The sequence below is a fragment of the Vanacampus margaritifer genome, chromosome 2 (assembly GCF_051991255.1).
Source record: "Vanacampus margaritifer isolate UIUO_Vmar chromosome 2, RoL_Vmar_1.0, whole genome shotgun sequence".
NCBI lineage: Eukaryota > Metazoa > Chordata > Actinopteri > Syngnathiformes > Syngnathidae > Vanacampus > Vanacampus margaritifer.
In genome coordinates, this window is record NC_135433.1 from 35,750,025 (window position 1) to 35,777,644 (window position 27,620).

Here is a 27,620-nt window from a genome sequence, read left to right on the forward strand (position 1 = left end):
ATTTTTCATTTACCAATTTTTTTTTTATTATTTGTACATTCACCACTCATAGGTGTAATCAAAGAAAAAAATTAAAAATCAAAAACAACGCATTTGTACTAAAATGGTAAAATAAAAACAATATTAAAACCATTGGTGAGAAAACTGAAAATAGTACAAGCTCCCCTCGATGGCCTGTGTAAGCGCTACATGGTGAGAGCGTCTGAGGACATCAAGGGAAGGGAACGATCATTCATACATGAGATAATAAAGGAATCTGGCGCGACAGAAAAAGCGTCGCCTCCAAACTCCAAGATCTTTTTCTTCTTCTCCAAACTGATGGAGAGAGGAACACTGCATTGCCTAAGATCAAAATACTCCAAAGCTGCCTCAGTTAAAAACATATGATTACAGATGTCTGTCTGTACAGAATGCCGCACGTTGGCCACATTTCAGCGCATCTTGGCAAAGAGACGAGCTTTCACTTTCTCGCTCTCTGTAGGCAGGACGGCTGAGAAGATGGTTGGTTTCCATACAGCGGCAAGTCCTCCTCATCCAAAGTGCAAGCCTGTTCAATGTGGAGGCAAAGCGCAAAAACGATGGCACCAATACTTTCGGTCAGAAAGGGGAAGATGGGGAATTACCCAGCATGCCGCACTGCGATGCTGCATGGATCAAAGTCGAAAGGAACAGCGACGGCAAATGCATGAAGACGATATACATCAAACCTTGACGAGGTGTGACACATACAACGCTGCAACGTTTCTGGTCCCCTTACAACACTTCTGCGTGTGTGTGTGTGTCTTTGTCTTTACTACATCATGGGGCCCATATACTCCCGTTTTTTCCCCACACTGGTCCCCGTGATGGTTAAGGTTAGGGGCTAGGAAAGATACAAAGACAAACTTATATATGTGTGTGTGTGTGTGTACATGTGCTTGGAGGTGAAAACTGAGAGAGGGTTGGTCCTTTGCTGCGTCTCAGTTGCAACAAAGTACATGTAGTAGAGCAAAGCAAATGGAAGAGGGCGTCAATGGAGACAGTTACACCAGCTGATTAGCGCCGCCTGTCTCGTGGGTCGCTGCGGCTTCGGGAGCGTCTGCTGCCCCCTTCGCCGCTGGCCGCCGGTCTTCGGTGGCCATCCCTGTGTTTGTCGGCGTCCCGCTCCCTGTCCCTGTCTTTACCTCTGTCCCTGTCCCGCTCTCTCTCGCGCTCCTTGTCTTTCGGCCCCTCGCTGCGGTCACTCGTTGCGACACCTCCGCCTTTGCTACTCTCCTTGCGCTCCTCTTTCCTTTTTTTCTCCTCCTCCTCCTGCTGCTGCTGTTTCAGGCGTTTCTCGCGTTCCTTCATGCGCTCCGCTCTGGCGGCTTCCTTCTCGGCAAACTGAAATCAAGATAAAGGATTGGAGGTTGTGTTAACAAAAAAAAGACGCCGGGAGAGACTTGAGTGTTTTTACCTGTTCATCCGTAAGTGGAAGCCAGTAGATGCAAGGGGCTGCTTTAGTTTTCCGGAAAAGGTCATCAAGAAGCTTTGCCGGGGGCTCCTCGGCAGCTTTGTCTGCACAAACGGACACCAACAGTCTGGCTTGCATCCAGCGCGAGTAACCACATGATCACATCTTGTCCGTTATACCTTTCTTTTCAGTCTTCTTCTCCTTGCTCTTCCCCCTCTCCTTGCGCCGTCTCTCCCTGGAGCGTGATCTCCGGGGACCTCCCTCGCCATCGTTTGGCGCTTTCCCAAACTCCCGGACCTTGTCGCGGTCCCACTCCCGCTCCGAGCGCGCCTTCTCCCTGCGCTCCATTTCCCGCTCGCGTTCGGCCCACTGGTCTCGCTTGGGAAGCAGGGAAGGAATGCCCGCTTCTTGAAAACGGTTAGAAGCGAGCCACTGCTCCTCCGTGACAGGTTTCTCCGCTGTGCTCAAACCTTTGTGGAAGTCCAGCTACAAAACGCAAGCATGGTCAGACTAACGCAGTTTACATTTATATATTATTATATGTATAGTTTATTGTTTTTAATTTAACTGTTTTTTTTGTCATCTTTTAGTTTCTAGCTCCATTGTTTACTGGGTGCCTTTCCTCACATGGTTTCTCTGTGCTCCTCCATGTTTTATTTATTTATTTTGTGTATGTGTGGATGTTGAGGGTATGTGTGTTTTTTCTTTTGATTGCATAATGGATGTTTTAATTGTTTAGCACCATGAGTTGTATTTTAAATGTATGAAAGGTGCTATATCAATACAGTTTGATATGTTCAACACACAAAAAGAGAAATTGATTACCTCGTCCTGCTGGCAGAAGTCAACATTAAGAAATTTGGGGTTACTCTGAGGCCACTTGACTCCATGAAGAGCTTCTCGTGTAGCAATCGCCTCCTCTGAACTCGAGTACTAGACAGAGCGAGGGGTCGAGTTTAATCTCGTTGTAGTTGTGGCGTGAAAATCCCATATGGTTAAAAATAACTCACAGTGACGTAGCAGTGAGATTTGATTTTGTCGATCCAGAAGCCGTCCTCCACTAAGGTGCCAGTCCGGCCCAGCAATTCCTTCAGTTGACCGAGAGTAAACGGCCTCACCTAAACAACATGAATTCACAGTCATTCATACATTATAGGGCCTGACTGATATGCACTGCATGTTACTGGTGCGGTGATTAAAACAAACAAACAAAAAAAGTAGTCAAATCGTATGCATTCCAGGCATGAAAATGGGTTAGGGATGAAAAGTTTTCATAGGATAGGGAATGCAAATGGAGAAAATTGACACCAATTGAAATACATATAGTATATATTTATAGATAGATGGATAGAATCATAAAATATATAAATAACATATGTAAATATTAAGTTGAAGATAGAAAAATATAAAGTTTTTTGGGGTATAACTTGTGAAATGGGGGACAAGTTAGCTCATGTATGCAATATTTGCAGCTTCACACGCACAGATGGGCGTGCACGCACGCACACAACTGTAGTTATTATGAAACAACGATGATAACGATGCGTGACGTCAAGCGCAAAACAAACGCCCACACAAACAAAACACACGTCTAACCCTGTGGCAAGTTTAGCCGCTTTTATAATGTGATTTTGAACTAGTAAAGGTGGTGGTTTGACGGTGTAGTAGCTACCAGCTGTTAGCTACGACATACGTAGCTATGTAGCACTCCCACTCACACACACGCACACGCACACACACACACACAGTCCCGACGACAGAGAACTCTAACCCATGCATTAGCGCTAGGTTAGCGATGTTTTAAAAACAAAGCATGTTATATATACAGTGGATGTTATTCTTGTTGTCGTGTGTTTAGTTTTACAGTTAACTCTAACTGGGATGTCATCAAACAGCTTAAAGGACGCTTGGGGGACAACAGAATCAGAATAACATACATACACACACACTTGCTAGTTGCTCATGCTACGCAAGCAAAATGGTGCATTCAGGGTACTTTCACAGCTTCTGAAACTTCAGTTTTCTTTGATTCTAATGTTTTAAGGGGAAAATTATAATGGCCATTTGGTCCAATTGGCTGATTGTTTTGGCACATGATTGAAGGGCAATAATGGGCCCTAATACATTTTTATTCAACCAAGAGTCCAAGCTGTAATGGACATAGTAACTTACATGACAACAGTTATGCCTTTTCTCAATGATAAATAAGAAAAGATGTATGACAAAGTGTTACAAAATGTTGTGCACACATGAAATCCTGTTGAGTGATTACATTTCACATTCATTTCTCACCAGGTTGCTGACGTGAACAATGCTGGAGATTTTGCCACGTGGAGGCGACGGTTGTCGGGCGGTGCGTACGGGGTCGTCAATAGTGATGGACACGCCCGTTGCTTGCTGACTGATGGAGCGGCGAATGAGGCTGTTGCCTGTGGCCACTAAGAGACGGATGGGAATAGAATCAGGGCAGTGGTAGATATCTATCGCTGACTACATTTTATTTTTATTTATTTATTTTTTTTAAAGATGAGCAAAACAAATGCAAGCTGTCAAATATTTATTACCAGCGCTGATTTCTGCATCTGGGCTGGTCTGTGCTGGTGATTGTGTTTGCATGTCTTCCACAGGTTTCTCTACATGAGAAAGGGTCCGACTGTGGTCTCCTTGAACGTCATTTTCCTCCACGTCCTCGCATCGCCTCTTGGCCGGCTTCTCTCCATTCTCTTGGCTGTCTGAAGGCGTGACCATCTTCCATTGAGAGATGAGGTCAGCTCGCCGTCATCCGAGTTAGCAGCAAAAGTCACACATTCATTTATCTGCATATCCTACCTGGGTGACGGTGCGTCGGATTTGAAGGTCCTGCTCAGAGGGCCCTTGATCTTCTTCCTCAGCACCAGACAGAACGACTTCCTCGGGATGCAGGTCCACAACGGCATCTTGGCCTGAACCTGGCCGGATGTCTGGGATCAGAGTCTAGGCAACAAAACACCTTATGAGCCATTTGCAGTCAAGACATGAATGTTAGTCACAGCATGTTGTTCGTACCTTGAGCGAATCTGTGGTGATGCTGATGGAAGGTTTCTTGGCAGTGACCACGGTGCTGGAACCCCACCTCCTCTTGCGAGCACCTGCAGCTCCAGATTCCTGATCGCCATCTGCACTGCCTGTGCCAGGAGATGACTTACTGCCTGCCATTGTAGCAACACATTTTAATAAGGAAATGATTTCGTTTCTTATTCTTCATTTTTTTATATTTTTGATTTGATTTCCTAAGACATTTTTAAATGATAGTTCACAAACCAAAACTAAGGGTGTGTTTTCATACGAACACACATCAGTTTTAATTGAACTCTTCATTATAATAGGAGAACACACAGCAGATTTTCAACTATAAACACAATTACTTGTCTAGTTATATAATTCAACTCATTCCAGTATTTTAGGTTTTAGCCAAGCAAGTCACAGGTCCTAAACTGGCAATTTGAGTCCTCCCTGCAGCAGACTGAATCCTCGATCTAATCTGTACAATAAAAACAAATGAAGACATAAAAAAAAACGATTGTACGTACTGCTAAGAGAGATCTTCCGAGCTGAGAAGGCTTTGTGTGCCTGAAACACAAGAAAAGGGAGAATGGTTTAAGGGTGCAAACTGATGAGCAAATTTCAGGTTACAGATGCCATGGAGCAGTGATGGTCATAAAATATTCATAATTTGTGCTGACTACACATTGTACATAGAGGTTAGTTTGGTAGATCGCATACAAAACTAGTGCTGCATCGCTAACATTTGTAATCAACATTGGGCAGCCTTTGTTGCCCACAGTATCTCTCTGAGACCTTTGGAGGGAGGGGCAGGTGCTCAAAGTTGAAAAGGAGGCTCATGGAACATTTAAAACACATTCAGAAGTACAGCAATAATAACACAATCTCAACAATACATTCATTGTAACACCTGATCTCGCCTTATTTAACCAAATGGGAAAATGCATTCTTTAAAAAGTGAACAACTGACAGAAACACGAATGACAATTAAGCATAATTCAAGGAAATGTAATGCCTAGTGGCAATAACAAAACAGATAGTGAAACATCATTGTTACCAGCAAGCTTATTGCGCACAAAACATAAAGGAAGGTGTTTTATTTTCATCCTTTAAATTGAATTTTAGAGCTCAAATCCTCTGACTTTCAGTCAAATGTGAATATTTCGGAATTGCTTGGACCTCCACGAAAGCACACAAATTATCTTTGTGTTTCAAGCATAACAAGATAGACTTGGGACCTTAAGAAAACAAAACAAAGACCCATCAACATTTTGGCCCTTTTTCTAACAAGTAGCAAGTCAAACCTTATGCATGTAATGGGTTCTAAAAGAGTGCTGGGACCCAATTCGCAATCCACTAAGACTCATCAAAACCTTACATCACAACTCTGATCTGCACATGAGAGCAAGATCAATAAATCCCAAATACTGAACAGTTTTCATAACCATGTTCCATACATGCTGTATTTGCAGAGCAGTTAGCATAACTGAGTGTGTGCTTGCCATAAAGAATGATGCATTCAGGAGCAAATCTGAAATGTGTGGGCATATATAAAAAAAAAATTGTGAACTATTGTGAAAAAACAAAACCTTATTTTCATGTGTGTGTTAGGGATGCACGGTAATATCGGTGGCCAATAATTATTGGCAATTATCAACCAATTTGACGTCAAACAGATAAACCAGATAAAGAAATATCTCTGATGGTAGTGTCGCATATCTGTGACGTCATAATGCGTGCGACCTTGTGTTTACAGAAAATACATCATGGCGACATGGCAGTCGCCAGTGTGGGCTTTCTTTACTGTCCTGTTATGGAAAATAACTATTTAATACGTATTACTATGAGTTTATACTGTATTGTGGACACTTATATTTTCCTTTAACAATGGGCTATTCACTTCTTGAACATAAAGCAATATCAAAGTGAAGTTAACTGATAAGCCTGCTCGGAACAGAGTGCTTGCTTTCCTGTCTAGCTGACCCTCCCTCTCTCCTCCCAAAACCTAACTAGGCTGCATAAAAAATCTTTCCATGATAATTTACTGCACACACACTCACTGATCACTTCTTGTGGACTGCCCTGTAAGACTTGTGTATATTTGAAGCTTCAAATATAAAGAAACCCAAAAGACAAATTGTTTTCCAGACTGTTTTATTCTTGTCGCCTAACTACTGAAAATTCCACATTCACCCTTGCAGTTTTTTGTAGCATTTTTAAAACGTGACTGTTTTGTTCTGGCAAATACAAAATGAGTTACTAGTCGTCTATGAAGCAGAGATCAATAACATTCAGCTTCACGGTGCTTTACACATTGTTTCAATGTATTTGTACATGTTAGACTTATAGTAAGACTCAAAAGTATATTTGTAAGTAAGTTCATTTTGCAACCAATTATCGGCTTACTTATCGGTTATCAACATTGGCACTTTTTAAATTATTGGTTTTCCCAGTATCGGTTGAAAATAGCATTATCCCTAGTGTGTGTGTGTGTGTGTGTGTGTGTGTGTGTGTGTGTGTGTGTGCAGGAGGTAAATTAGAAGGGGAATATATGTATGTATTTTGCAGAAGGTCACCTTTGGCATTAAAGTACAAGGCCTGTAGGTTTTTTTAAGATTAAAATCTTTTGTCAGACAATGTGCATAAATAAAAAAGGATGGACAATTCCATCGCTGTCTTACCTCCTCGCTGGCCTCCAGAAGCTTCTCTGACTCTGACATAGCAGACTCAATCCCCTGCCTTCATTCAACAGAAAATGAGAGAGAAAAAGCATGGTTTGTAATTGAGTGGAATTACAAATTCTTAAAGGAGTGAATTTCAGCAAATTATGACGAAAATAAGAGTTACATCTACTACAATTTATTGATGTAATTTTTTTTTAAATTATAATCAACAGGTTCACTATGCCAATTCACGGTAGATTGTTCCTTTAAACCTTGTGAATAACCTGTAACAAATCACGTTTTAACACAACAGCATATATTTAGCGATGCCCCCCATACGACTCAACGGGGACTAAATTGAGACGCATTAACTAAATCAAAGCGACGAAACGCTTCATAAAACCGCAAAAAATGTATACTACGCGCAAGAGCGAAAATGAGAGGCATAGTATTGCGTCCGCAGTCCGCCTACGGCCCGGCTGCGTCCACTCGGGCCGAGACGAAACGTTCCACAGCGGTGACGCACGGTGAGAAGAATGCTCCTTCTCTACTGGTGTCACCTCACGGCCACACATTAAGGGCAAATCCAACTTTGCAGCGGACACACACGACCAGCGAGTGCGGCGTCAGACGCTGCACACAGGCTGAGTGCCGCAGCGAGCTAAGCTTCCTCTCCCTCCGTCATACCTTCCCCTTCCTCCCATCACAGGTTAGTCTTCTCCGAAAGCGTTTATGGCTGCTTCGGCGGCGGCCAGCGATAACATATCGGGGGAGAGGGCTTCGCCTGCCATTTGGCTTCTTTAATTCATCTTAAAAATATCCAATCTTAGCATCGCGTGAAAACGAGCATCGAAGGTGCCATAGTTTGTCGCAAGGGAAGAAAAAGATTATTATGAATCAGGACCCACGTGTTGGCTACGAGGCAGCCACGACTATTGCCTGATAGGAAATACTTCAGCAGGGAACTGACAATTAGCCACACTCACTGCCTTCCCACAAAACCACTTAGCGATGTGATTGGGAAGAAGAGCAATTAGTCACAGTTACTTCTCCTCAAAGGTGACTAGTTGAACGTACATTTTGAATCCTCAAGAATTGATTTGATTAAATTTCTAACAGAAACAATGTGCAGTATGTGAATCTAGTCACCAATCAAATGTCATGTATGTTTATAAAGTGCATCAATAAACAATATGTTTTACAACTTTTGATATTTATTGTACTTTAATGAGCGCATCTGTTTACATGGTGACTGCACTTCCAGTTCAAAAAGGCCACTTTTTGAGACAGGAATTGTGCAGACCCTCATATACAGTAACTTGTGTTCAGAATTAGCCACTCACATTCAAAATCATGTAAATGGGAGTCAGCACACACATGCCACAATTTTATGTGCCTCTGATGAAGAACAAATGACCATTCAAGTCAAAGGATAACCGCCACAAAACACCTGCAAATGCCACCGCCAAGCTTCACTATTAGTACAGGATGGTGTTCGTATGCTGATACGCCATTGTGTTTATTAAGCCTAGCCTATAGCCCGTACCAGAGAAGACGCATGAAGATGGGGGACTGTTGTCTTTTCATCGATTTTAAAGGAACCTCCTGCTCTTGGTGATGTCGCTATTATGTTTTTCTTCTTCTTCAATCTTTACCAGTGTTTCATCTAATCCAGGAGTGTCTAAACCTTTTCATTTGAGGGCCATATACAGAAAAATAGAAGAATGCAAGGGCCATTTTGAAATTATTTTTGAATTTATGAAGCATATTGAAATCGATCAAGCAATTATATACACCGTCTATATATTGTAGTTATTTTTGAAAAACTGCTACATAACAGCAATCCGTGTGCATGTGTTTCTACTCAACCAGTTCGCATTAGAAGCCACATTTGTTTGTGTTAAGTGATTGAGTACGATACATAAAATGATTGTCTTGAACAAAAAATCCCAATTGGGCATCATGCCCTGCAGTGCAAATGTAGCGCAAGTGCACTGTGGTTCCTATCAAGGCAGCCATGTATCTTTCTCTGGGCGGCAACACAATTTTGGCTCTTGAGTCCATTTCTCCATGTCAGGGCACCACCTTTGCTCAGTTCAGTTCAGCGGCCGTCGGCGCATGCCCGCATCCTCACATCCTGTTTCGATAGTGTTGTTTTGGTGAGCAAAGACTTTCGGACTGAAACCAAAAATGCACTTTTCGGCACATCCCCAGTCAGAATGTGATTGGTTAATTCTGAACACTCACACACCCTCAGTTATAAGAGGATGTGTACACTTGTGCCAACATTTTACTTTTCTTTTTTTTCCTCAATTGAGTTGTACAGGTTAAAGGTCTCAGTGGTGGAAAGCTTTCGGAATGATTTAAACTGGTCTCATTTTTATAATGAAAATCTGGTGCTTGAAAAGGGGTAGACAGATAGATAGACTGACAGACATGTGTAAATACTAAAAACAGAATACAATGATTTGCAAATCCTTTTCAACCAATTGTCAATTGCATACTCTACAAAGACAAGATATTGAATGTTCAAACTGATAAACAAACTTGTTTTTTTAATGCTAATATTATTAATAATAATAAATTTTATTTATAGGGCACCTTTTTGGTCACTCAATGTCAGCTTACAACAATAGTTAAAAACATACAAATGCAACAAGCTAAAAAAAAAGAAAAAAAAAAAAAAGAATATGCTCTCACCCTCTCTCTGAATTTGATGCCTGCAATATTTGCAATTAAAAAGAGTTTCAGTCTGAAAATTAAATATCTTACCTTTGTAGCGTATTTAATTGACTATAGGTTGAAAACAACTTCATTTATTTACACAATACAGTAGTCTCTCGCAACTTCGAGGTTCCCGTATCGCAGATTTGTATTTGGTTCCAAAATTCATATATTATGGGGTTTATCTTGGGTTGCACCTTGATACTTTGAGTTTATTAACAATGCTATTTTTCTTATTATATTTACTAAGTTAACAAGTGTTTAGAAGGGTGGGAACTGCGTGATAGCTTTGTTATGGCTCAAAAGATGCGTAACCCCCCCCAAATAAACAAACAAATTAATAAAATTAACATCCTTTACTTCGCGGAAATTCCCTTGTTGCGGGTGGGCGTGGAACGTAACACCTGCGAAAAGTGAGGGAACACTGTATCCCAACTTCATTTGACTTGGGGTTTGTCAATTAGGCAGACAGACAGACCAATAGAATAATAGACAGAATAACACCAAGACAGACAGACGATAGACAGAGCGATAGATGTAGTGCCATGAAACTCTATTTGCCCCCTACTTGAGTTCTTTTTCTTTTTTTTGGGCATATTTATCACTTGGAAAGGTTTAATTTCATCAAATCAATTTTAATATCACACTGAGAAAACGGAAAGGTTTTGAATGAACCCCTGCCCAGTCCTTTTATCTTTAATGCTTGTGATATTATGCTAACAGTAACGACCAGAAGACTGCATAATCTCAGTTGAACTATTTACTGGATGCCTGAAAGATCGACTCGAGTACACAGCTGTGTAGCCTTTTGCTCTTAATATGGGGAAGAAGGTCTAATCTGTCCAAAATGGTGTCTACTGTTATGCTGTCAGCTCAGCCTAGCCCATGTGACAATGTGTGACCTGATGGTCTTAACTGGTTTTAATTCCATAAGTGCGCCAGAGTGCCGATAGCTAGGAAGACACCAAGCCGGGACACAGCGACACAACGGCCTAGCTCAAGACAGCTATCCAGGGTTTTTTCTGGCTCAAATTGAGGCAGAGGTGGTATCATCCCGACTATGATGGGTGAATCCCGCTACCAGGTATCGGTGCCAATATTAGTCTTATTTTAAAGGTATCGGTACTCACGGTGGTGACCGCCCTCCTGCGGCTGTTTTACGATCAGGGACAAGAAATTTGAAATTATATGAATACAAAGTTGCCATTAACTTGATGCAATTTAAAGGAAAAATAATATATTGGTAAAAAATTGTATCGAACATCCCTTATTGGTAAAAAAATTGTATCGAACATCCCTAATCCATGACGCGCTTGTATTCTGTAAATTCAACTGATTCGCTTTCATTTTTTTACAGGCAACATGTAATAATTACATGTTCCAATAATAAGAATAATAGTTCCAATAAGAATATGACTAATTTTAAGGCATTCGTTCATTATTAGTCACTCAGGTTGGAGGCGGCCGCCTCTGAATTTTGCACACAGGAAAAACCCTGCCTATCAAATCATTAAGAGGCCTAATATCCAACACAACCCAAGGATATATAAAATGCAGTTTCTAAATGATGATTTTATTTACCAAGAGTGGGAAAAATTACAAACCTATCTAACCCTATGCGGAAAAAAGTATTGCTCCCTGAACCTAATAGTGAGTTGTGCCACCTTTGGCAGCAATAACAGAAATGAAACGTTTGTGATAATTGGTGAATTACTTTTTCACATGGAAACAGATAGGTATGCATTTACCGCGCCTTATTAAATAAAATCATCATTTAGAAACTGCATTTTATATGTCCTTGGCTGGTGTCAGTGTGATCTTAAAATTGGTTTGATGAAAAGAAATCTTTGTGAGTGATAAATATGTAAAAAAAAAAAAAAACTGAAATCAGGAAGGGGCAAATACTTTTCATGGTGCGTTATGTTTATTTGAGCCCACTGTACCAAGATATAAAAGCAGACCTTTGTTCATCCTTTTCCTCCAATCCTTTGCCGTCATTCCCTTTCATCTCGTCGGCGGTTGGCGTTTCAAGGAATGGTTTCTGGGATATTAAAGGGCACCATGTTTAAAATATGACATTCCCCCTAATCGATATTTACAACTTTGATTTGTGAAACAATAGAATTAAAAAGTAATATTTATGAATTTCAGGAATTAAAGCCACTAACCTTGGTCTGACTAGCTCCATCATCTGGTGCGCTTGTTTTCTCCACCAGCCTCTCTCTTTTGTAAGGGCCTCCCCTTACCTTTTGAGTTTCTTTTATACTTGCATCTTGAGCCACAGCAATCATGCTACACTGCGGTGTAGCACTTCTGTCATGTTTTTCTTCCTAAAAACAAGCATCAGATTAATGACTTAGAGGAAACATTTCCTACCTGTGCATGCAGTTAAGACTTCTTTTATGATGGACCCAAAAGCAAAAATTTAAGTCACATTTTTCATAGCTTAATCCGCTAATCCAGTGTAATGATGCCGTTATGTTGTTTCTTTGAGAGAGGGTCCAGAGCACTGCCAGCTAAAAATCTAAATTGGTTCTGCTTATTAGCAGAGGTGGTAGGAAGTCATTGTTTTGCAGGTCACACGTAAGTCTTAAGTCTTCGCCCTCAAGTCATGAGTTGAGTCCCAAGTCAAGACTGACAAAGCTCAAGTCCATTTACAAGTCCTAAACTTTGAGTTTCAAGTCATTTTTAACATTGTAGATTATTTCGGGGAGTCAGGGAAAGAACCCGCAATGAACGCAACAAATTACCATGTTTGCAATGTTATGTTGTGTTGTCAGAGAGTTTACGGTCTCATTAACTACGCAGCTAGCAAAGATAATTAGCCGATAAACTGACATTAGCTGAGTACTGTGTTACTTACCGTTCTTTGTGCAACTTTGGATGTTGTTGCCTCTCCGTCAGTGATCTTTGACCACCTCATAGTTTTGTACCCAAACAACAAGTGGTGCAACGGATCGGTCACATTTAGCCGACGTCGGATTGGTGTATCTAGGTCTTAACATTTTGTCAAGTCGAGTCTAAAGTGGTCAAATTAATAACTTGCGTCCAAGTCATAGGACTCGAGTCCACACCTCTGATTATTAGTGCCTGAGGCAGAGGCACTCAATGTGGCTTCAACAAGCCAGCACTGTGTTCAACAAGATCTGGCAACAAGCTCTGCTCCCAGGAGACCACAGAAAGAAAATGATCAGACCATGAAAATATTTAAAAAACAGTCCATCTCATTCATTCTTTTAAACCTACATAATCCATCTACTTTAATTAACTAGCGCCAGCAATATTGTGTTTCAACGTAATGTCTGTAGTTTATACATAACTAGGGCTGGGTATCGATTGAGATTTCCAAAATTGATTCGGTTCGATTCAGAAGGCCCCGATTCGATTCACATAGATTTTTGATTCAGTTAAGGATTACATGCAGTACCAATTTTTATTTTATATGGAAGACATTCTCACAAGTACCAATGCTGTAAATAGAAACTTCTTGCTCTTACTTGGTGCATTTAATATGAACAAAATATGAATATTTACATTTAAAATTTAATCCAATGCAGTTATATATATATGAATCATGTGTTTTTTACATTACCCGATTAAAACTATAAATAATAATTGAAATCGAAAATGCTTTTTTTTTTTAATTGAACAATTATGAAAATAATAAATTATTAATAAAATGTAAATATAATAAATTGAATTAAAAACATATTTAAAATGATAAATAAATAAAAACTAAATAATCATACAAAATAATAATAAAAACAAATTTGAAATGAATATGAATATTTACATAAAAAATGTAATCCAATGCAGTTATATTAATCATGTATGTTTGATTGAACATGACCTGATCAAATACAATAAATAATAATTGAAATCGATTATAGGGCTGGGTGATTTTGCCTAAAAATAAAATCTCCGATTTTTTAACAAAATGGTTTCCCCCAATTTTATATTATTTATTTTTTTACATAAATCAAGAACTTAAAAAGTTTAGCTTTTATTTTATCAGTTAACAAAAGTAACCATATTTCTCCTCTTAGAATCAATGTGCAAAACTTCTACCTTGAATCAAATACTTCTGGAAATGCAAATGTATGTGTTGCTAAAGTTTTTGTCAGCTTTGTTTTAAAAGCTTAACAGTGCTACTTGTGTCCCTCAATATGACACAAATAAACATCACATTTTGGCTTTAATGTAGGAACCGAGGTCTGAGCTTGTCACCCCCTCTAACTGTCTGCTGATTGTACAAGTACTGTTATGTAAATTGAGGTGGCTGTTTTGCCATGACTGGCAAATTTCCTTTTAGCGTTATTTAATTGGCCAGTCCCCGGAGTAAGAAAGTCTTGGCATGCCGTAAATCGGCTATTTTACCGTGATTAGTCCACTTCACCAAGTTCACCCCATCCTATAGATCACTGAAAATAGGCTGTGATCAGCATTACCAGCCCACTATACTACATTTCATAAGGATTTTATGTTGCAGACGCCGCAGATGCTGATAAGCGTCACGGGCACGGCGAGTGCAAGTAAGCTTGCCTTTCATACCGGTAAGTGCTTGCAAGGCGAGTCTGTCTTGGCGAGATAGCGTACATGTTGCGACCACGCAGCGACAAACGTGCAAATTTGTGCTATTCACATGTTGGAGCCGTTAAGAGCAAAACTATCGCTAGCATTTGAGTTGCCAGACACGGCGAAATAACCACTGCCTAGACAAATAGCGTGGGGCAACTTGAGCAATATACTTGCGGCTAGGTAGCATGAGTTGCACATACCTGGCTTCTCCCGTTTTCAGCAAGTGGTGAAATCGAGTCTTATTAGCGAGGAGCAACGTGTCCGCTTTGGTGATCGCTCTTATTGTGGCCCCTTTTTAGTCATACGTGCTTCCTTGTGTTAATGACTCCTCCACTGTAACATATTACACTGTTTGTTTGTTGTGTTTTTAGCGGGAGTTTGTTTGCTGTTGTTGAGTTCCTCTCGTATGGAGTGTGTTAGGAAACGATAGCAGAGCTAAAGCTACAGAAGCCCAAGGGGGGGCGAAAGCCGAGGGCGCGGCGCAACGAAAGGGGGAAAAAAACGTTGATGTTATAATTTTTTTTAATCGTCCACAACAAAACCCTCGAATTAATTCAAAAAATGTATTTATCGCCCAGCCCTATTCGATTACAACCACAGCACTATATGAATAAAGTGGCAAAAACACTGGGCTTTTTTTGTCGAATAAATTTCTCCGTGACGCGAGAAGGCACATTAATTTATGTTGAGGGCCGTATTATAAGTATCGATTTGATTCATAAAACCATGAAATTGTGCTATGAATAGGAATATTGATTCAATATCGATTTTTTTTAAACCCAGCCCTATACATAACAACTGAAATTGTAGCTATAAAATAATGCCCAACCCAAGACACCATGTTGCAAACTGGCTGTTTAAATGACGAGAAAAATGGTTCCAATTGGATTGCCTACCCTTCTATTTCTCGAAGTGGAGATTTTATCAAGAGAAGAGGAGGATGAAGAAGAAGACCTGGATGATGAGGACCCAGAATCCGATTCAGAGGAAGCGGAATCATTAGAGGACGAACGTTTTCTTGTTTTGTCCTCGTTCCTCTTTCCATCTCTTCTCTTCCACTGTACATCATTTACTGTGCTTGCAGGAACATTGTCTTCATCCATATCTTTTAATTTCATGGTGGTTTTATTGGCAGGCTCCTCCTGCCTCACTGACTCATCTTTCACAATGTCCTCTAACACTTGATTTGTGAAACCTACTTTGTTACAATCTTCGTGCCTTACATGGCATTCCTGTTCAGCAGAGCTTTCACTTTTCTGCTGTTCTCCAAAACTGGCAGGGGAAGAGGAAAGTGATACTTGGGGCTGCGGTGTATCAGAGAAGGTACGAGGCTGCTTGATGATCATGGATGTGGCAGACTGGGCTTGAATTGGAGGGTCCCTTAAGAACCGGAATTTCTTCAACGATGACAGTGATGACCTTGATTCCGCGGCTTGCGATTCACTCTGTAGCATTGGAGCTTTGGCATCTTCTTGGACTCCTGCCTCTGTTTTTCTATCTGGTCCTGTGAAAAGGGGAGCATTGGGAGGGGTAAGACCAAGCTTACTAGCACATTTGGATGGAGGGAGTTCAGTGTCTAACTCCTTGGCTGGTTTCTTCTCTAAAATGTCCTGTTCACCTGCCCTTTCCACTGCTTTTTTCTCCTCGATATTTTCAAGAGTGGCATCAGAAGCCTCCTTCGCTTGTTTCTTCCTATCAAGTATTATTCTCCCTTGCTCTAAGGCTCTCAGTTTTTCTATACGCCCAAGCTCTAAGGCATTTTTCTCTTCTATGGCTTTTTCCCGTTTTAGTCGCTCAAGCGCTATGGTTTCCTCTCTTTCGAGACGCTCTAGTTCTAAAGCTTTTTTGTGTTCGTTCTGCTTTTTCAAGGCCTCCTTCTCCTGTCGCTCTTTCGCCAATGATTCTTGCTCTTGTCGTTCTCTTTCCAATGCCTCTCGCCGCCGTTTCTCCATCTCCAATCGCTCTTGCTCGAAAGCTTTTTCCCTCTCTAGCCTCTCTTGCTCTAATCTTTCCCTTTCCAACCGTTCCTGTTCCAATGCTCTTGCTTTCTCAATCCGTTCTTTTTCTTTTTTCTCGGCCTCCAAAGCTTTTTCCTTCTCTAGCCTCTCTCTCTCTAATTTTTCCCTTTCCAAACGTTCATTCTCCAATATCCTTTCTCTCTCAATCCGTTCTTTTTCTGCTTTTTCTCGCTCTAGCCTCTCTTGCTCTAATTTTTGCCTTTCCAAACGTTCCTTCTCCAATATCCTTTCTCTCTCAATCCGTTCTTTTTCTTCTCTTGCTGCCTTCAAAGCTTTTTCCTTCTCTAGCTCTAATTTTTCCCTTTTCAAACGTTCCTGTTCCAATATCTTTTCTCTCTGAATTCGTTCTGCTTCTTTTCTCTCTTCCTCCAGAGCTTTTTCCTTCTCTAGCCTCTCCTCCTCTAATTTTTCTCTTTCCAAACGTTCCTGTTCCAATATCCTTTCTCTCTCAATCCGTTCCTTTTCTTTTCGCTCTTCCTCCAAAGCCTTTTCCCTCTCTAGCCTCTCTCGCTCTAATTTTTCTAAACGTTTCTTTTCCAGTATCCTTTCTCTCTCCATCCGTTCTTTTTCTTTTCTCTCTACCTCCAAAGCCTTTTCTCTTTCTAACCTTTCTTTCTCAAGAGCCCTTTCTCTTTCCTCTCGTTCCCGTTCCAAAGCCCGGATTCTTTCTAACTCCATTTCTCTTTCTCTCTTTTCCCTCTCCTCCCTTTCCTGCTGGAGACGTTCTTGCTCTAAGGCCCTTTGCTTTTCCAGCTCTAGTGCTCTCTCTCGGGCCAAGGTTTGCTCTCGCTCTTCCTGCTCTTTGGCCAAAGCCCGTTCCCTTTCCAGCCTCTCTCTTTCTGAAGCAAGTTTCTTCTCCAACTGCAAAGCTTCTCGTTCCTCTCTTTCTACGGCCTGTTGACGCTCAAATCTCTCAATTTCCTTTTGCTCTTGCTCAAGGGTTCTTTTGCGCTCTTCCTCCAATGCTCGTTCTTGATCAAGGTTTCTTAGCCTTTGTCTTTGCAAATCAAGGGCCTTTTCTGACTCTGGTTCAGATTCCCTCTCATCCAATGTGGAAGTCTTGAGCACACTCACAGAAATATGACTATGAGCTGAATGTGTTCCGCTGACACCCTGGTTGATGCCTGTTGTCATGGAAACTGGCACATGGCCTGCAGCGGTGGCCGATGTGAGACCCTCAACTTGTTCTGTGCCGCAAAATGCAGTGGCTCTCGGTGACTTGCTCGCTTTCTCAACCCCTTCCCCATTGCCACCATGCCAACCAGCCCCTGAGAACGCACCTTCTGACTCCATTTTACGGGCCAGAAGAGTTAATGGGCCAGGTTTCCGTTCCACGTGTCCACTCCTCTGTGGCTCAGGGCTACTACTGCGGCTATCACTGCTAGAGGAACCAGAGCTGGAGGTACTAGGTGAGCGCCTTGCTGGGGCTACATCTGGACTAGGGGGGCTCTGTTTTGGGGTGTCAGGCAAAGAGAATGATAATTCTGGAGGTGGGGAGGGGGGAGGGGTTGGCTGGCGGAGTTGAGGAGACAAAAGGGAAGGGATGTGCTGTTGCTGCTGGGGTTGACGAGATGTTCCACACCTCTCCCGGTTTGCGGGCCCTCGGGCTGGTTGTCTCGGAGTTCTCCTGCGCATGTTACTGCCCCAGTCATCATCATCATCGTCATCACCGTCCTGCTCGCTGTCCTCGCTATCATCGTCACTGTCAGCTGGTAAGTCACTGGCCGCAGCACTCTTCTCCGGTTGGTGCTCATTGCCAGGAACGTGCATGGTAATGGATCCAGAGGCAGGAGGAGCGGCGTTGTGAGCTTCCTGGTTGCTATTAGCCTCTCCCTCGTTTACTGCAGCAAACCGGATCTCTCCATCAGAGGGGCCAGGTGGCTTGTGCTGGTCGGCCGAGGCCGGGGTCACATCCTGATGAGAAAATGGAAGGAAAAATGTTTTGCAGTGACATTAGAATTTTGAAGCAGTATTTGTACTGGCAGAAGAGTTCTTTTATTTTTTATTTGATTTTTTTAAATCACATTTTAGAGAATAATTACCACAGAAAAGTTTTGAAAGGAATTCAAAAGACAACAAACATGACGGGAAAATGTCTGACCTGAGCTTGTGGAGTACATGCATTGCTGTTATTAACATCTGTGTGTTCCTCTTGCTCTGTTTGCAAAAGGTAAATAAATTAAAACTGGCATCATCATGAACATATTTGCCCTGACAAATTGTAACGCCACTTACCGTTAGTGTCATTCGCTTCCCGGGCCTCTCTCTCCAGACGTTGCCGCAAGAGCTCCTGCTGTTTTGCTAGATATTGCTTGATGAAGCTATTCTGGCTCATTTCCTCACCAATCTAAATGCAAAAAGGTTAATGAGAAGAGGCTGCAAGTCACTGGGCAATCATCAAAAAAGATTTTTCCAAGACAGTGACAACAATTACACTAAAGGCAAGGCAAGACAGTTCTAATTCAATACACATTTCATACACAAGGCAAGTCAATGTGCTTTACCGAGCAAATACACAACACCTACAAACATCAACAAACAAGTTAATGACATTCAGAAGCAAAGCCGAGAAAACAACAGTAGCTTACAAAAATTACTAAAAGAACATACCTTTTAAATCATTTAAGAGTAAAATAATAGAGATATGTTTTTTTCAGGGCCAATACTGATGCTAATTATTAGTGGTCAAGGAGGCCAATAACGGATATTTGAAGCCGGTGTTCATTTTCAGTAGGGGGGGGGGGGTATATATTGGTGTCCACACACACACACACAAATGGCAATCTTGACTCTGTTGTAATGTCTTAAAGCATGTTTATTGAACAATTTTTCAGACTTTTCAAAATGTTTGTTTTTATCTTAGATTTTTGTTTTTATCTTAGACAATTGACATCCATTTAAATTACTAACAAAACATTCATGGTGCTCCCAAGGTTATCAGTACCATAGCTCTCTATAGTTTTCTAAAGTAAATGTTTTTTTCCCATAATTTAAATCTACCTGAAATCTTAAAGTTTCTAATTTCTTTGTTTTGAAGTGGAACAAAAAAAATGCTTCAGAAAATTCCCAGGGTCAGTAGCACCTCTTATAAAGTTAACTGAAAATTTAAATAAATAACTCCCCAAGATTCAAATGGTGTTAGATTTTCCTTATATCGGCCGTCAGATTAAAAAAAAAAAAAGAGAGAGAGGCAGATACCGATATTGGTCAAAATGCCTAATATCGGTGCCAATAATCGCCCAGGCCAAATATCAGTCTATCTTTATAAAATAATGGGGGGAGGGCATGATTTCAAAATGTTTAGATAACTTCATCAGGTATAGAAAAAGAAAGCAAAGTTTTTAATCTTGATTTAAAAGCACTAACACTCTGGCCTTATTCTATTTGTGTGAAGCATAACAGCTAAATGTAGTGTCACCATGTTTACTTTGAACCCTGGGTTCCACTACATGACCCAAGTCGGCAGACAGTGTCCTAACTGGGTTTATATTCAATCAGCATTTCCGTTTTGTTTTGGTTTAGCTTAAGCATTTTATCCAAAGGAAACATATACAGAGTGAACAAAAGGGGTTCAAGGACTGGCTAAAGGGGGAGTGTGAAGTTAAAGAACAAAACAACACTTTGTAATACAATATGTTAAAACATACAGTTTTAACATACTGTATTACAAAGTGTTGTTTTGACCTGACAAAAGATTATTATTATTGAGTTATGGAAAAAAACTAACAAATCATCCCTCTTTGGCCCCATTTTACATCTCTAATTTTATTTGGATTATTTTAAAACTTGTCCTGCCTCGACAAGAATAGCCTATTGGAGACAGTAGATACAGAAGACCTGAGGTCTTCCAAGGGGTGTGACCATGCACACGAGTCGCACCCACTGCCTCAATAGCTGCATTTCCATTACAGTTTTTTGCAAAAATAAAAGCCATATTGTACTATTTCGATAACGTACAATTTCGACTTGTTTCAATTGAAGAGCGTTTCGCTTCTGAGGCGCAATTCTCGTAATGTCCCGTGTTTCCATTACCAGCTTGCTTTTGCGCAAAACTGGGGGTAATGGAAACACACCTACTGTGTTGTCAGGGACACCCGGCAGCAGCCTTGGTTTTCTTGGCCAGATTATTTAACTCCAGTTCGCAACCCAAGTTAAGAAGAAAAAAATCGTACAACTCTCGAGACAAAACAAGTCTAAAAACAACAACACTGTACCATGAAGTCAGGCTAGCAATGTAGCAGCCGCAGCTAGGAACGGCTTGCTTAATCGGGGAGTCGGCAGAGTGTTAGCAGTTTGAAAACAGCAAACTGTAAGTAGCTTCAAAACACTTACATGAGAGTTTGGTTGCAGACCAACATGAGGAGTGGAGGTCTTCTGCAGATTCTCCAGCATGAGAGCCTGTTATAAGAGATACCGTTGAGTATTCTGAGACACATTGCATAGTAAAGATCAACAAAGGCTATGTTCCACACTGCAGGGCGTGATGCCCAATTCAGATTTTTTGTTCAATCCGATCTTTTTATGTACTCCTTCACATTACAAAAACAAGCGCCCGTGATGTAACACACATGTGCAAAGAGCAGATCCTCGAGTGACATGAAAACAAAAAAAGTCACGCGACAGTGTTTATGGAAGTAAATATGGTCCGCAGGTAAAGAGCTCATTTTTTCATCTGATAGCGCCAGAGTAGAGAGGGGGGAGGAGGTAAAAATATTTGGGGGAAATGATGCGACACTCCTTAATCTCATCATTTCATTGAGACGTCTACAGTACTGAAGATGACGTTACGTCATTTCTGCGTGATAAACCGTCTGCGGAGCTGAATTTCTTCTATCACCATAAATGTCAACTTTATGCTTCATGTTTCAAGTGTGAGTAAACTAAAGACAAATATAAAATGAACACTGTTACTCAAAACATAATTGCAGATTCACAGACTAATTAATGTCAGTAGTCTCCCTCCCAAGCAATTTCCCCTCCACCCACGCGGAGCGCATATCAGGCTTTCGATGACGTATGGGGTAGATGCCACGGACTTCTGACTTCCGCAAGTCATACACTTTAACTTTTATTTCCGGTTACTGTTGTGGCATATAGGGCACGTCCCAATACTCACACTTTTACCATTATGCCCCTTAATTGCGCGTTCCCATTGATGGGTGCGAGTACGTAGGGTGTCACTACTGTCTGCTAAACAAATAAATGAAAAGAAACCTGTAATTATGTATTTGTGACTTTTTGTTGCTTTTTCTTGTTAAAACAAACACATACTGAATCTGAATATATATATATATATATATATATATATATATATATATATATATATAAATATAAAATGCAGATCACAATTTAAATGTGCTTTATTCTACTTTCAAGGTTTTCTTAAAATAAAAAAAATAGAGATAGCTTTTAGTGGCACGACAAGTCCATCTAGCCATTGCTAGTGCAATATCTCAACAACTGTTTGGCAGGACCACAGAGGCTTAGCGTGAATGGGACGTTGAAACGAGGCTTGCGCACTTTGAAGAAATATTTTACGCCTCAGTCTTCTACTGAAGTGTTTCTCAAATTGGGGTGCGTTAAAGCACAGGTACATGAGATTTTAAAAGAATAATTCAAATGTAGCATCCATGCAAAAATGCTTTAAAAATGACTAATTTATGCAAATACTTTAGTAAAAAAGTAAGTTCATAAAATAAATGTTATTCAACTTCATTGTCCTAAAAAGCACGAGTCTCCCCATAGCAGAATCAATGGTTCAACCCAGCCTCTCATATGCCACCTAGCATCATCTGTCAGTCATTTCAAAACTATTTAAAATTAAGATAGTTATTTATTTTTTAGAACAGCTCTTTACTATGACCCTCAAAAGAGAAAAGTTAATGGTGATCATTTTTGTGTGCAAAAATCTATAAACAATTTTTTTTTTTTTGTAACATCTATTTATTTCCCAAACGTTTGAGATTCATTAACTGAAGTTGCAAAACATAATAAAACAGACAATGATGGCACAACACTCTAGTTGAAGTTTTTTCTCAACCCAAATTGTTTTGCGCTGGTTAGGGGGTAAAAAAATTCACAGGGGGTACATCAGTAAAAAAAAAGGTTGAGAACCACTGCTCTACTGCATATGGGCGCATAGCTGTTGAAATGCATGTGCCAAATCTAGGCGTTTTTTAAAAACAGTGGGGATAAGGCAGATGTGTCCAAAGTCCGGCCCACGGGCCAAACACGGCCCGTGGTCAAATTGTATCCGGCCCGCAGCCTCTATCATAAAATTAATATCGTGTGGCCCTAGTCCTGCTGTCCAGCGTATAAATTACTTGTTAAATGCAATTTCACATTTCCCCACAAGAGGGCAGCAGCACTCCATCCAGCTCCATGACCATGGATGGGGTACTAACCCTTTGCAATGTAAATATGTGGGAAAACAGCCTCTTAAAGAACATTGCGATATTTTAATCAAGCAGTTTGGCAACTGAGAAAAGCGTGTTGGTTTCCCCAGCCTTGGGCTTCTTGTTTTCGTCACAGCCGCATATCCTGCCCCCAAACACACTGTTGCTTTGTGATTGGTCAACAACACTAGTGTGCGGCTCGCAGCAAATCAGCGAGCGCTGGACAAAATTGATTCTCGGGGCTTTGTGAACTCAAAAATTAGCTTGCGGGCAAGGTACACTGACAGCGACAATGAATTACAAAAACAACAAGAAGAAAAAAGTTGACAAAACGAAATTGGACTTTTTTTCACAGAAACCCGCAACAACTGTGACCGCCTCATTTGCAAGGAGACTGTGGCTGTTTTTAAAGAGTTCAATGTCAAGAGCTTGTTTGGATCGACGTATTTGTGTGAGAAGACATTCTTGATTATGAACTTAACGAGAGCCGCGTGCGTACACAACCGACTCACTTGACTCTCACCTGTGTGACATCTTGCGCGTCAATACCACTACCATTGAGCCAGACCTGAATTTGTGCTTCCATCCAGAGCTCAGTCGTCTATCATTTACAGTATTATATTCCTTTTTTGAACTTCAAAATTCAGTGAACATTTATTTTTAATGATATGCTATGTTTCAAATGAACCCAACACTGGTGATTATTATGATTACATATTTATCTGTTACTAAAATTAAAAGTTGCGAGAACATTTAATTGCCAGTGGTGATAGTTCATGTTTGAAAGGTAATTGGCACTTATGAATACTTTTACTTATTTTCCTGTTTTTAAATCTAAAAGTTCAGTGAACATTAAATTGCCAGTTATGTGTTCTGTTTCAAATTAAACCAAAGACGTGTTTAAGAATATTGAAATTTAAATGAATAAGTCAAATATGAAAGGCAGACTGGTTTACTAAAATGTGTTTAGATGTAATTGGGGTTCCATGTAAACAAGTGTCAAACTAAACTAAATGGTTGCACCCCCCCACACACACACATATTTTCATGTGTTGGCTCTTGTGCCTGGCTCCGGCGATTCGACGCGTGGATGATGCTGTCTAATATGCATTAGCATGAATGAAGGTTTGACGTTTCCACAACTGTCGAACAACGCCAACACACTGACCTCATCCAATCCACCACTCGCTCACAATGCTGTTGTAGTTCAAACGCAACCCAAAATTGTCCTACACAGCAGATTTAAATAAAGCCGATGGGGCTTCAAGCTCCTGTCTGTCATCTCAACTTGCCATGATGCCAATGTGTTTTTTGCTTACTGTCAATTGGCGAACACCACGTGGTTTGGAGTGCAGGAACATTCGTCGTATGACCGAACTGTGAGGCGGATGTGCTAACCAGTTGGTCACTGTGGTGCCTAAATATCTATTATAATTTATTACTAAATATTAACTCATTCACTGACTGCCATCGACGGCTATAAACGTAAAAAATATTTTTAATTATTTCTATTGGTTTAACATTTTTTCCCACTTTTGTTAACAAGGGTATGAAAATCTAGACTTTTTTAAAAAGAAAAGTTATTAAAAATTAGGGGCATCCGGCGATTAAATTATAAAAAAAAAATTGGGCGTCAGGCGATTAAAATTTGTAATTAATCGCATGATTTCAATAGTTAACTCACGATTAATCACAAATTATATCTGTTCTAAATGTACAATAATTTTCTTCTAGGTTTTCATACTCTTGTTAACAAAACTGAAGAAAAAAAAAGTTAAACTAATAGAAATAGTTCAAATGAATTTTTGACTTCTATAGCCGTCAAAGGCAGTGAATGAGTTAATATACAACAGGGGTCCATCCACGCTGTTCCTCAAGGGCCCCAATCCTACACGCAAACTCTGCAGAAGCCTGATATCTATCCTGATTATTTGAATTATTTTTATTATTTATGTATTATTATCTGTCTTTGGGACTAATTCCATTTATACCACTCAACGTTCTGTGATTGTAAAATGGCTAACTCAACCACAAAATAGTTTGCCTTGAACCTATAATTAATAATTTTACAACCATATTTGCAATGCCCGGAACAGTCAGTCAGTGAGGACTTCCTTGCCGTAATATTAAAAAACAAATAAAATAAAAAAAACAAAGGTTTGGAATTTCTTTAAACTAAAACAAAACAAAACTAAAGTTTTATTTCATTACGGCAAAGCGGAACTGGTGTCGATCGGAGACAGGAACACAAGATCATATACGTGTGACTACGTGTAACACACTATGTTGTTTGTGGACTTAACACTGTAGAGCAGTGGTAACAAACTTTTGGAAGCTGAGAGCTACTTCTTTAGTACTACTAATTAATGCTAATGCCAGTTTGATACACACTTCTAAAGTAACAATTTTGCTCATATAGCCTTGGTCACCCCAGGGCTCTGGAATGCACTACCAGAAATCCTGAGTGTGCCACAAGAAGAAGAAGAAGAAGAAAAAAGGCTCAAGATTTTTTTTTAAAAGGCAATATTAGGCTGTTTTTAGTGACTATTGCAAAATTGAATTTTAAACTCTGTTATACTTATATGCCTTTTGTCCGTTGTTATTTTAAACTCTGATATAGTTTACTGTATTGTGTTTTTTTTAACTCTCTACTGTAGCACTTTGAGATTTCCCTGAAATGTAAACTGCAATCATAAATTAAATTTGTTATTATTATTATTTTCATTCATGAGAAGACACTGAACATGCGAATGATTTCTCACAATAACTAGGAAACCGAATTATCAACTGCCTACAGGCGACAATATCATTATAAATCACCACCAGTATTCACATTTTTCAAATGATCACATCTAAAACATTCAGAGGAAATCACAATGTACCGTCACTGGTCCACAAGGGTTACCAGGTGCCCGTGGGGTACCATGTTGGTGACCGCCCCTGCTGTCGATTACTCATTTTGCAAATGACGCTTATCCCTCTCACTCACTGTACCCCACAGATTGGTGTTTTTTTTTTTTAAGTAAACGAGCACTGAACAGGCTAAAGCCTCATCACAATACATCCCATCGCTAATTTATGGGAGCAAGGCATCTTCCACTTATGACTGGACAATAAATAGATATAATTCAATTCATTGGTCATTTTAAAAAGGGAATAGCTAAATTATTAAATTGAGGTTCATATAAACAAATACACTCTTGTCTTCTTTGGATTGCTAAAAGCTGTTGTTCTTAAGTTCTGTTATAGCCAAACATTATTGAGAGTTGTAATTCTGCACAAGTGGCAGAATGTAGGATGATGGGTGATTTACAAGACATGTTTACAATAGTTACTAACTACTTAATTGTGGCATTTAAGCAAGTTATGCACAACCTATAGATAGCTTTTTTTGCACAAGCTATGCATGTTAAGTTGATGTTAAAACTAATTTAAAATCAGTATATATCATTGTTGTTGTTGTTGTTTTTTAACACAAGCATACAAATTAAACCTTTAAATAAATGTTTGTTGGGTAACCTGACGAAGTAGAACGCTTAGTTAGTAACAGGCAGCCCTAATCATGTCCAATATTTATCTTAACAATAAGTGAATGTAGTAATTATAATGGCGGGCATTTCACTTTAAAAGGAAGCGCAAGACATAAGAAATGTTTTGAAGATTAATAGTTATCAAGCCGGACAGTATTTGCTATAGAAAATCAACATCTGGCACCAATAAGAGATTCTAGAATGAAATTCTCAAATAATTTAAATAACCTTTATGTCCCGTTCATTGCCTATTACAAAACTATTGTTATTGCATTGTTAAACTCCTAAAATACTCAAGTTCTGACATAGAAAAAAAAACTACCAACGGTGGAGAGAAACGTAAACCACAAGGAACCACCATTGGCTGATTTTGTGGCGCAATTCTGATGTCAGGTTTATTGCCAATCAAATTTATGAGAAATAAAATAATCGCGTGAACGGTCAGATTTGGTCGATGCCACGGTCAGTAGAAAAGTAAACAAACCCCCTAGTCAATGACCTACGGCAGCTCAAAGGCCTCAAAGTACACATTTTTAGCAATCGCAGACCTTCGTCAGTTCATAGCGACAAGTAACAATTCTAAACGGGGCGATCATAACTTAACAGTTTGAAACGAACGTGTTACAATGCGCTAAACTACTAAAATAGCATCACTGCAAACAATTAGTCATACTCTCGGGTGTTTCGGGCAGACTCTGTAAACAGCAGAAATCTACAGAGGCCACCGCTAAACTCACGGCGTTAGCCAGAATAGCTAATGAGCTAACAGGGAAACATCATCCCCAATACACATTTCGAGAGGTGCACTCAAGTTGACGTAACTCTTTCTTCCATTCACTGGTGTGCTCACCAATACGGAACGCACTTTGAAGAAAAATCACAGCCCAAAGAGAGGCAAAATGCAATCGAGTGGAAATTATTCAACGCCAAACTCCAGCTACTTCGCTGTGCAACAGTAACGATACTCGGATGTCGGCCCTCGAGAAAGCATCAGCCCGCCTCATCGTTATCCAGAACTCGCAGCAATGGTGGCCGCGCAACTCGTAGTTGAACTCACCCCTTTGAGTCTTTTGACAAGAGCATTCTTTTGTCCGCTTTTCGACAGTCCCCTTTCCTCAAGAGCAGCTTTTAAATCTGCTACGCGAAGAGACTGGAGCGGTCTCCCGTCCAGGGTTACGTCTTCGAGGTCCGCCATTTTCCGTTCCTCTGGACCGATTCCAGCGAGAGCTTCGAGCAAC

The 27,620-nt window shown here is 40.3% G+C and overlaps 1 protein-coding gene across 2 annotated transcripts; it reads right to left on the reverse strand.

Annotated features, from left to right (window-relative positions):
• Window position 1: 1 nt before the first annotated feature.
• On the reverse strand, window positions 2-27,613 carry acin1a (apoptotic chromatin condensation inducer 1a). 2 transcript variants are annotated; one of them, XM_077555794.1, is made up of 18 exons: window positions 27,440-27,613; window positions 20,790-20,855; window positions 18,693-18,804; window positions 18,559-18,614; window positions 15,336-18,371; window positions 12,030-12,191; window positions 11,823-11,902; window positions 7,156-7,213; window positions 5,002-5,041; window positions 4,478-4,596; window positions 4,262-4,405; window positions 3,997-4,180; window positions 3,725-3,870; window positions 2,443-2,550; window positions 2,258-2,365; window positions 1,612-1,918; window positions 1,436-1,536; window positions 2-1,362 (listed from the first exon to the last, which is right to left on the reverse strand). In XM_077555794.1, exons 1-18 carry the CDS (start codon window positions 27,575-27,577, stop codon window positions 1,036-1,038), a joined length of 5,292 nt encoding a protein of 1,763 aa, XP_077411920.1. In that variant the 5' UTR covers window positions 27,578-27,613; the 3' UTR covers window positions 2-1,035. The 2 variants fall into 2 exon arrangements, with proteins under 2 accessions (XP_077411920.1, XP_077411919.1); XM_077555793.1 differs by having other exon boundaries at window positions 4,478-4,620.
• Window positions 27,614-27,620: the final 7 nt, after the last annotated feature.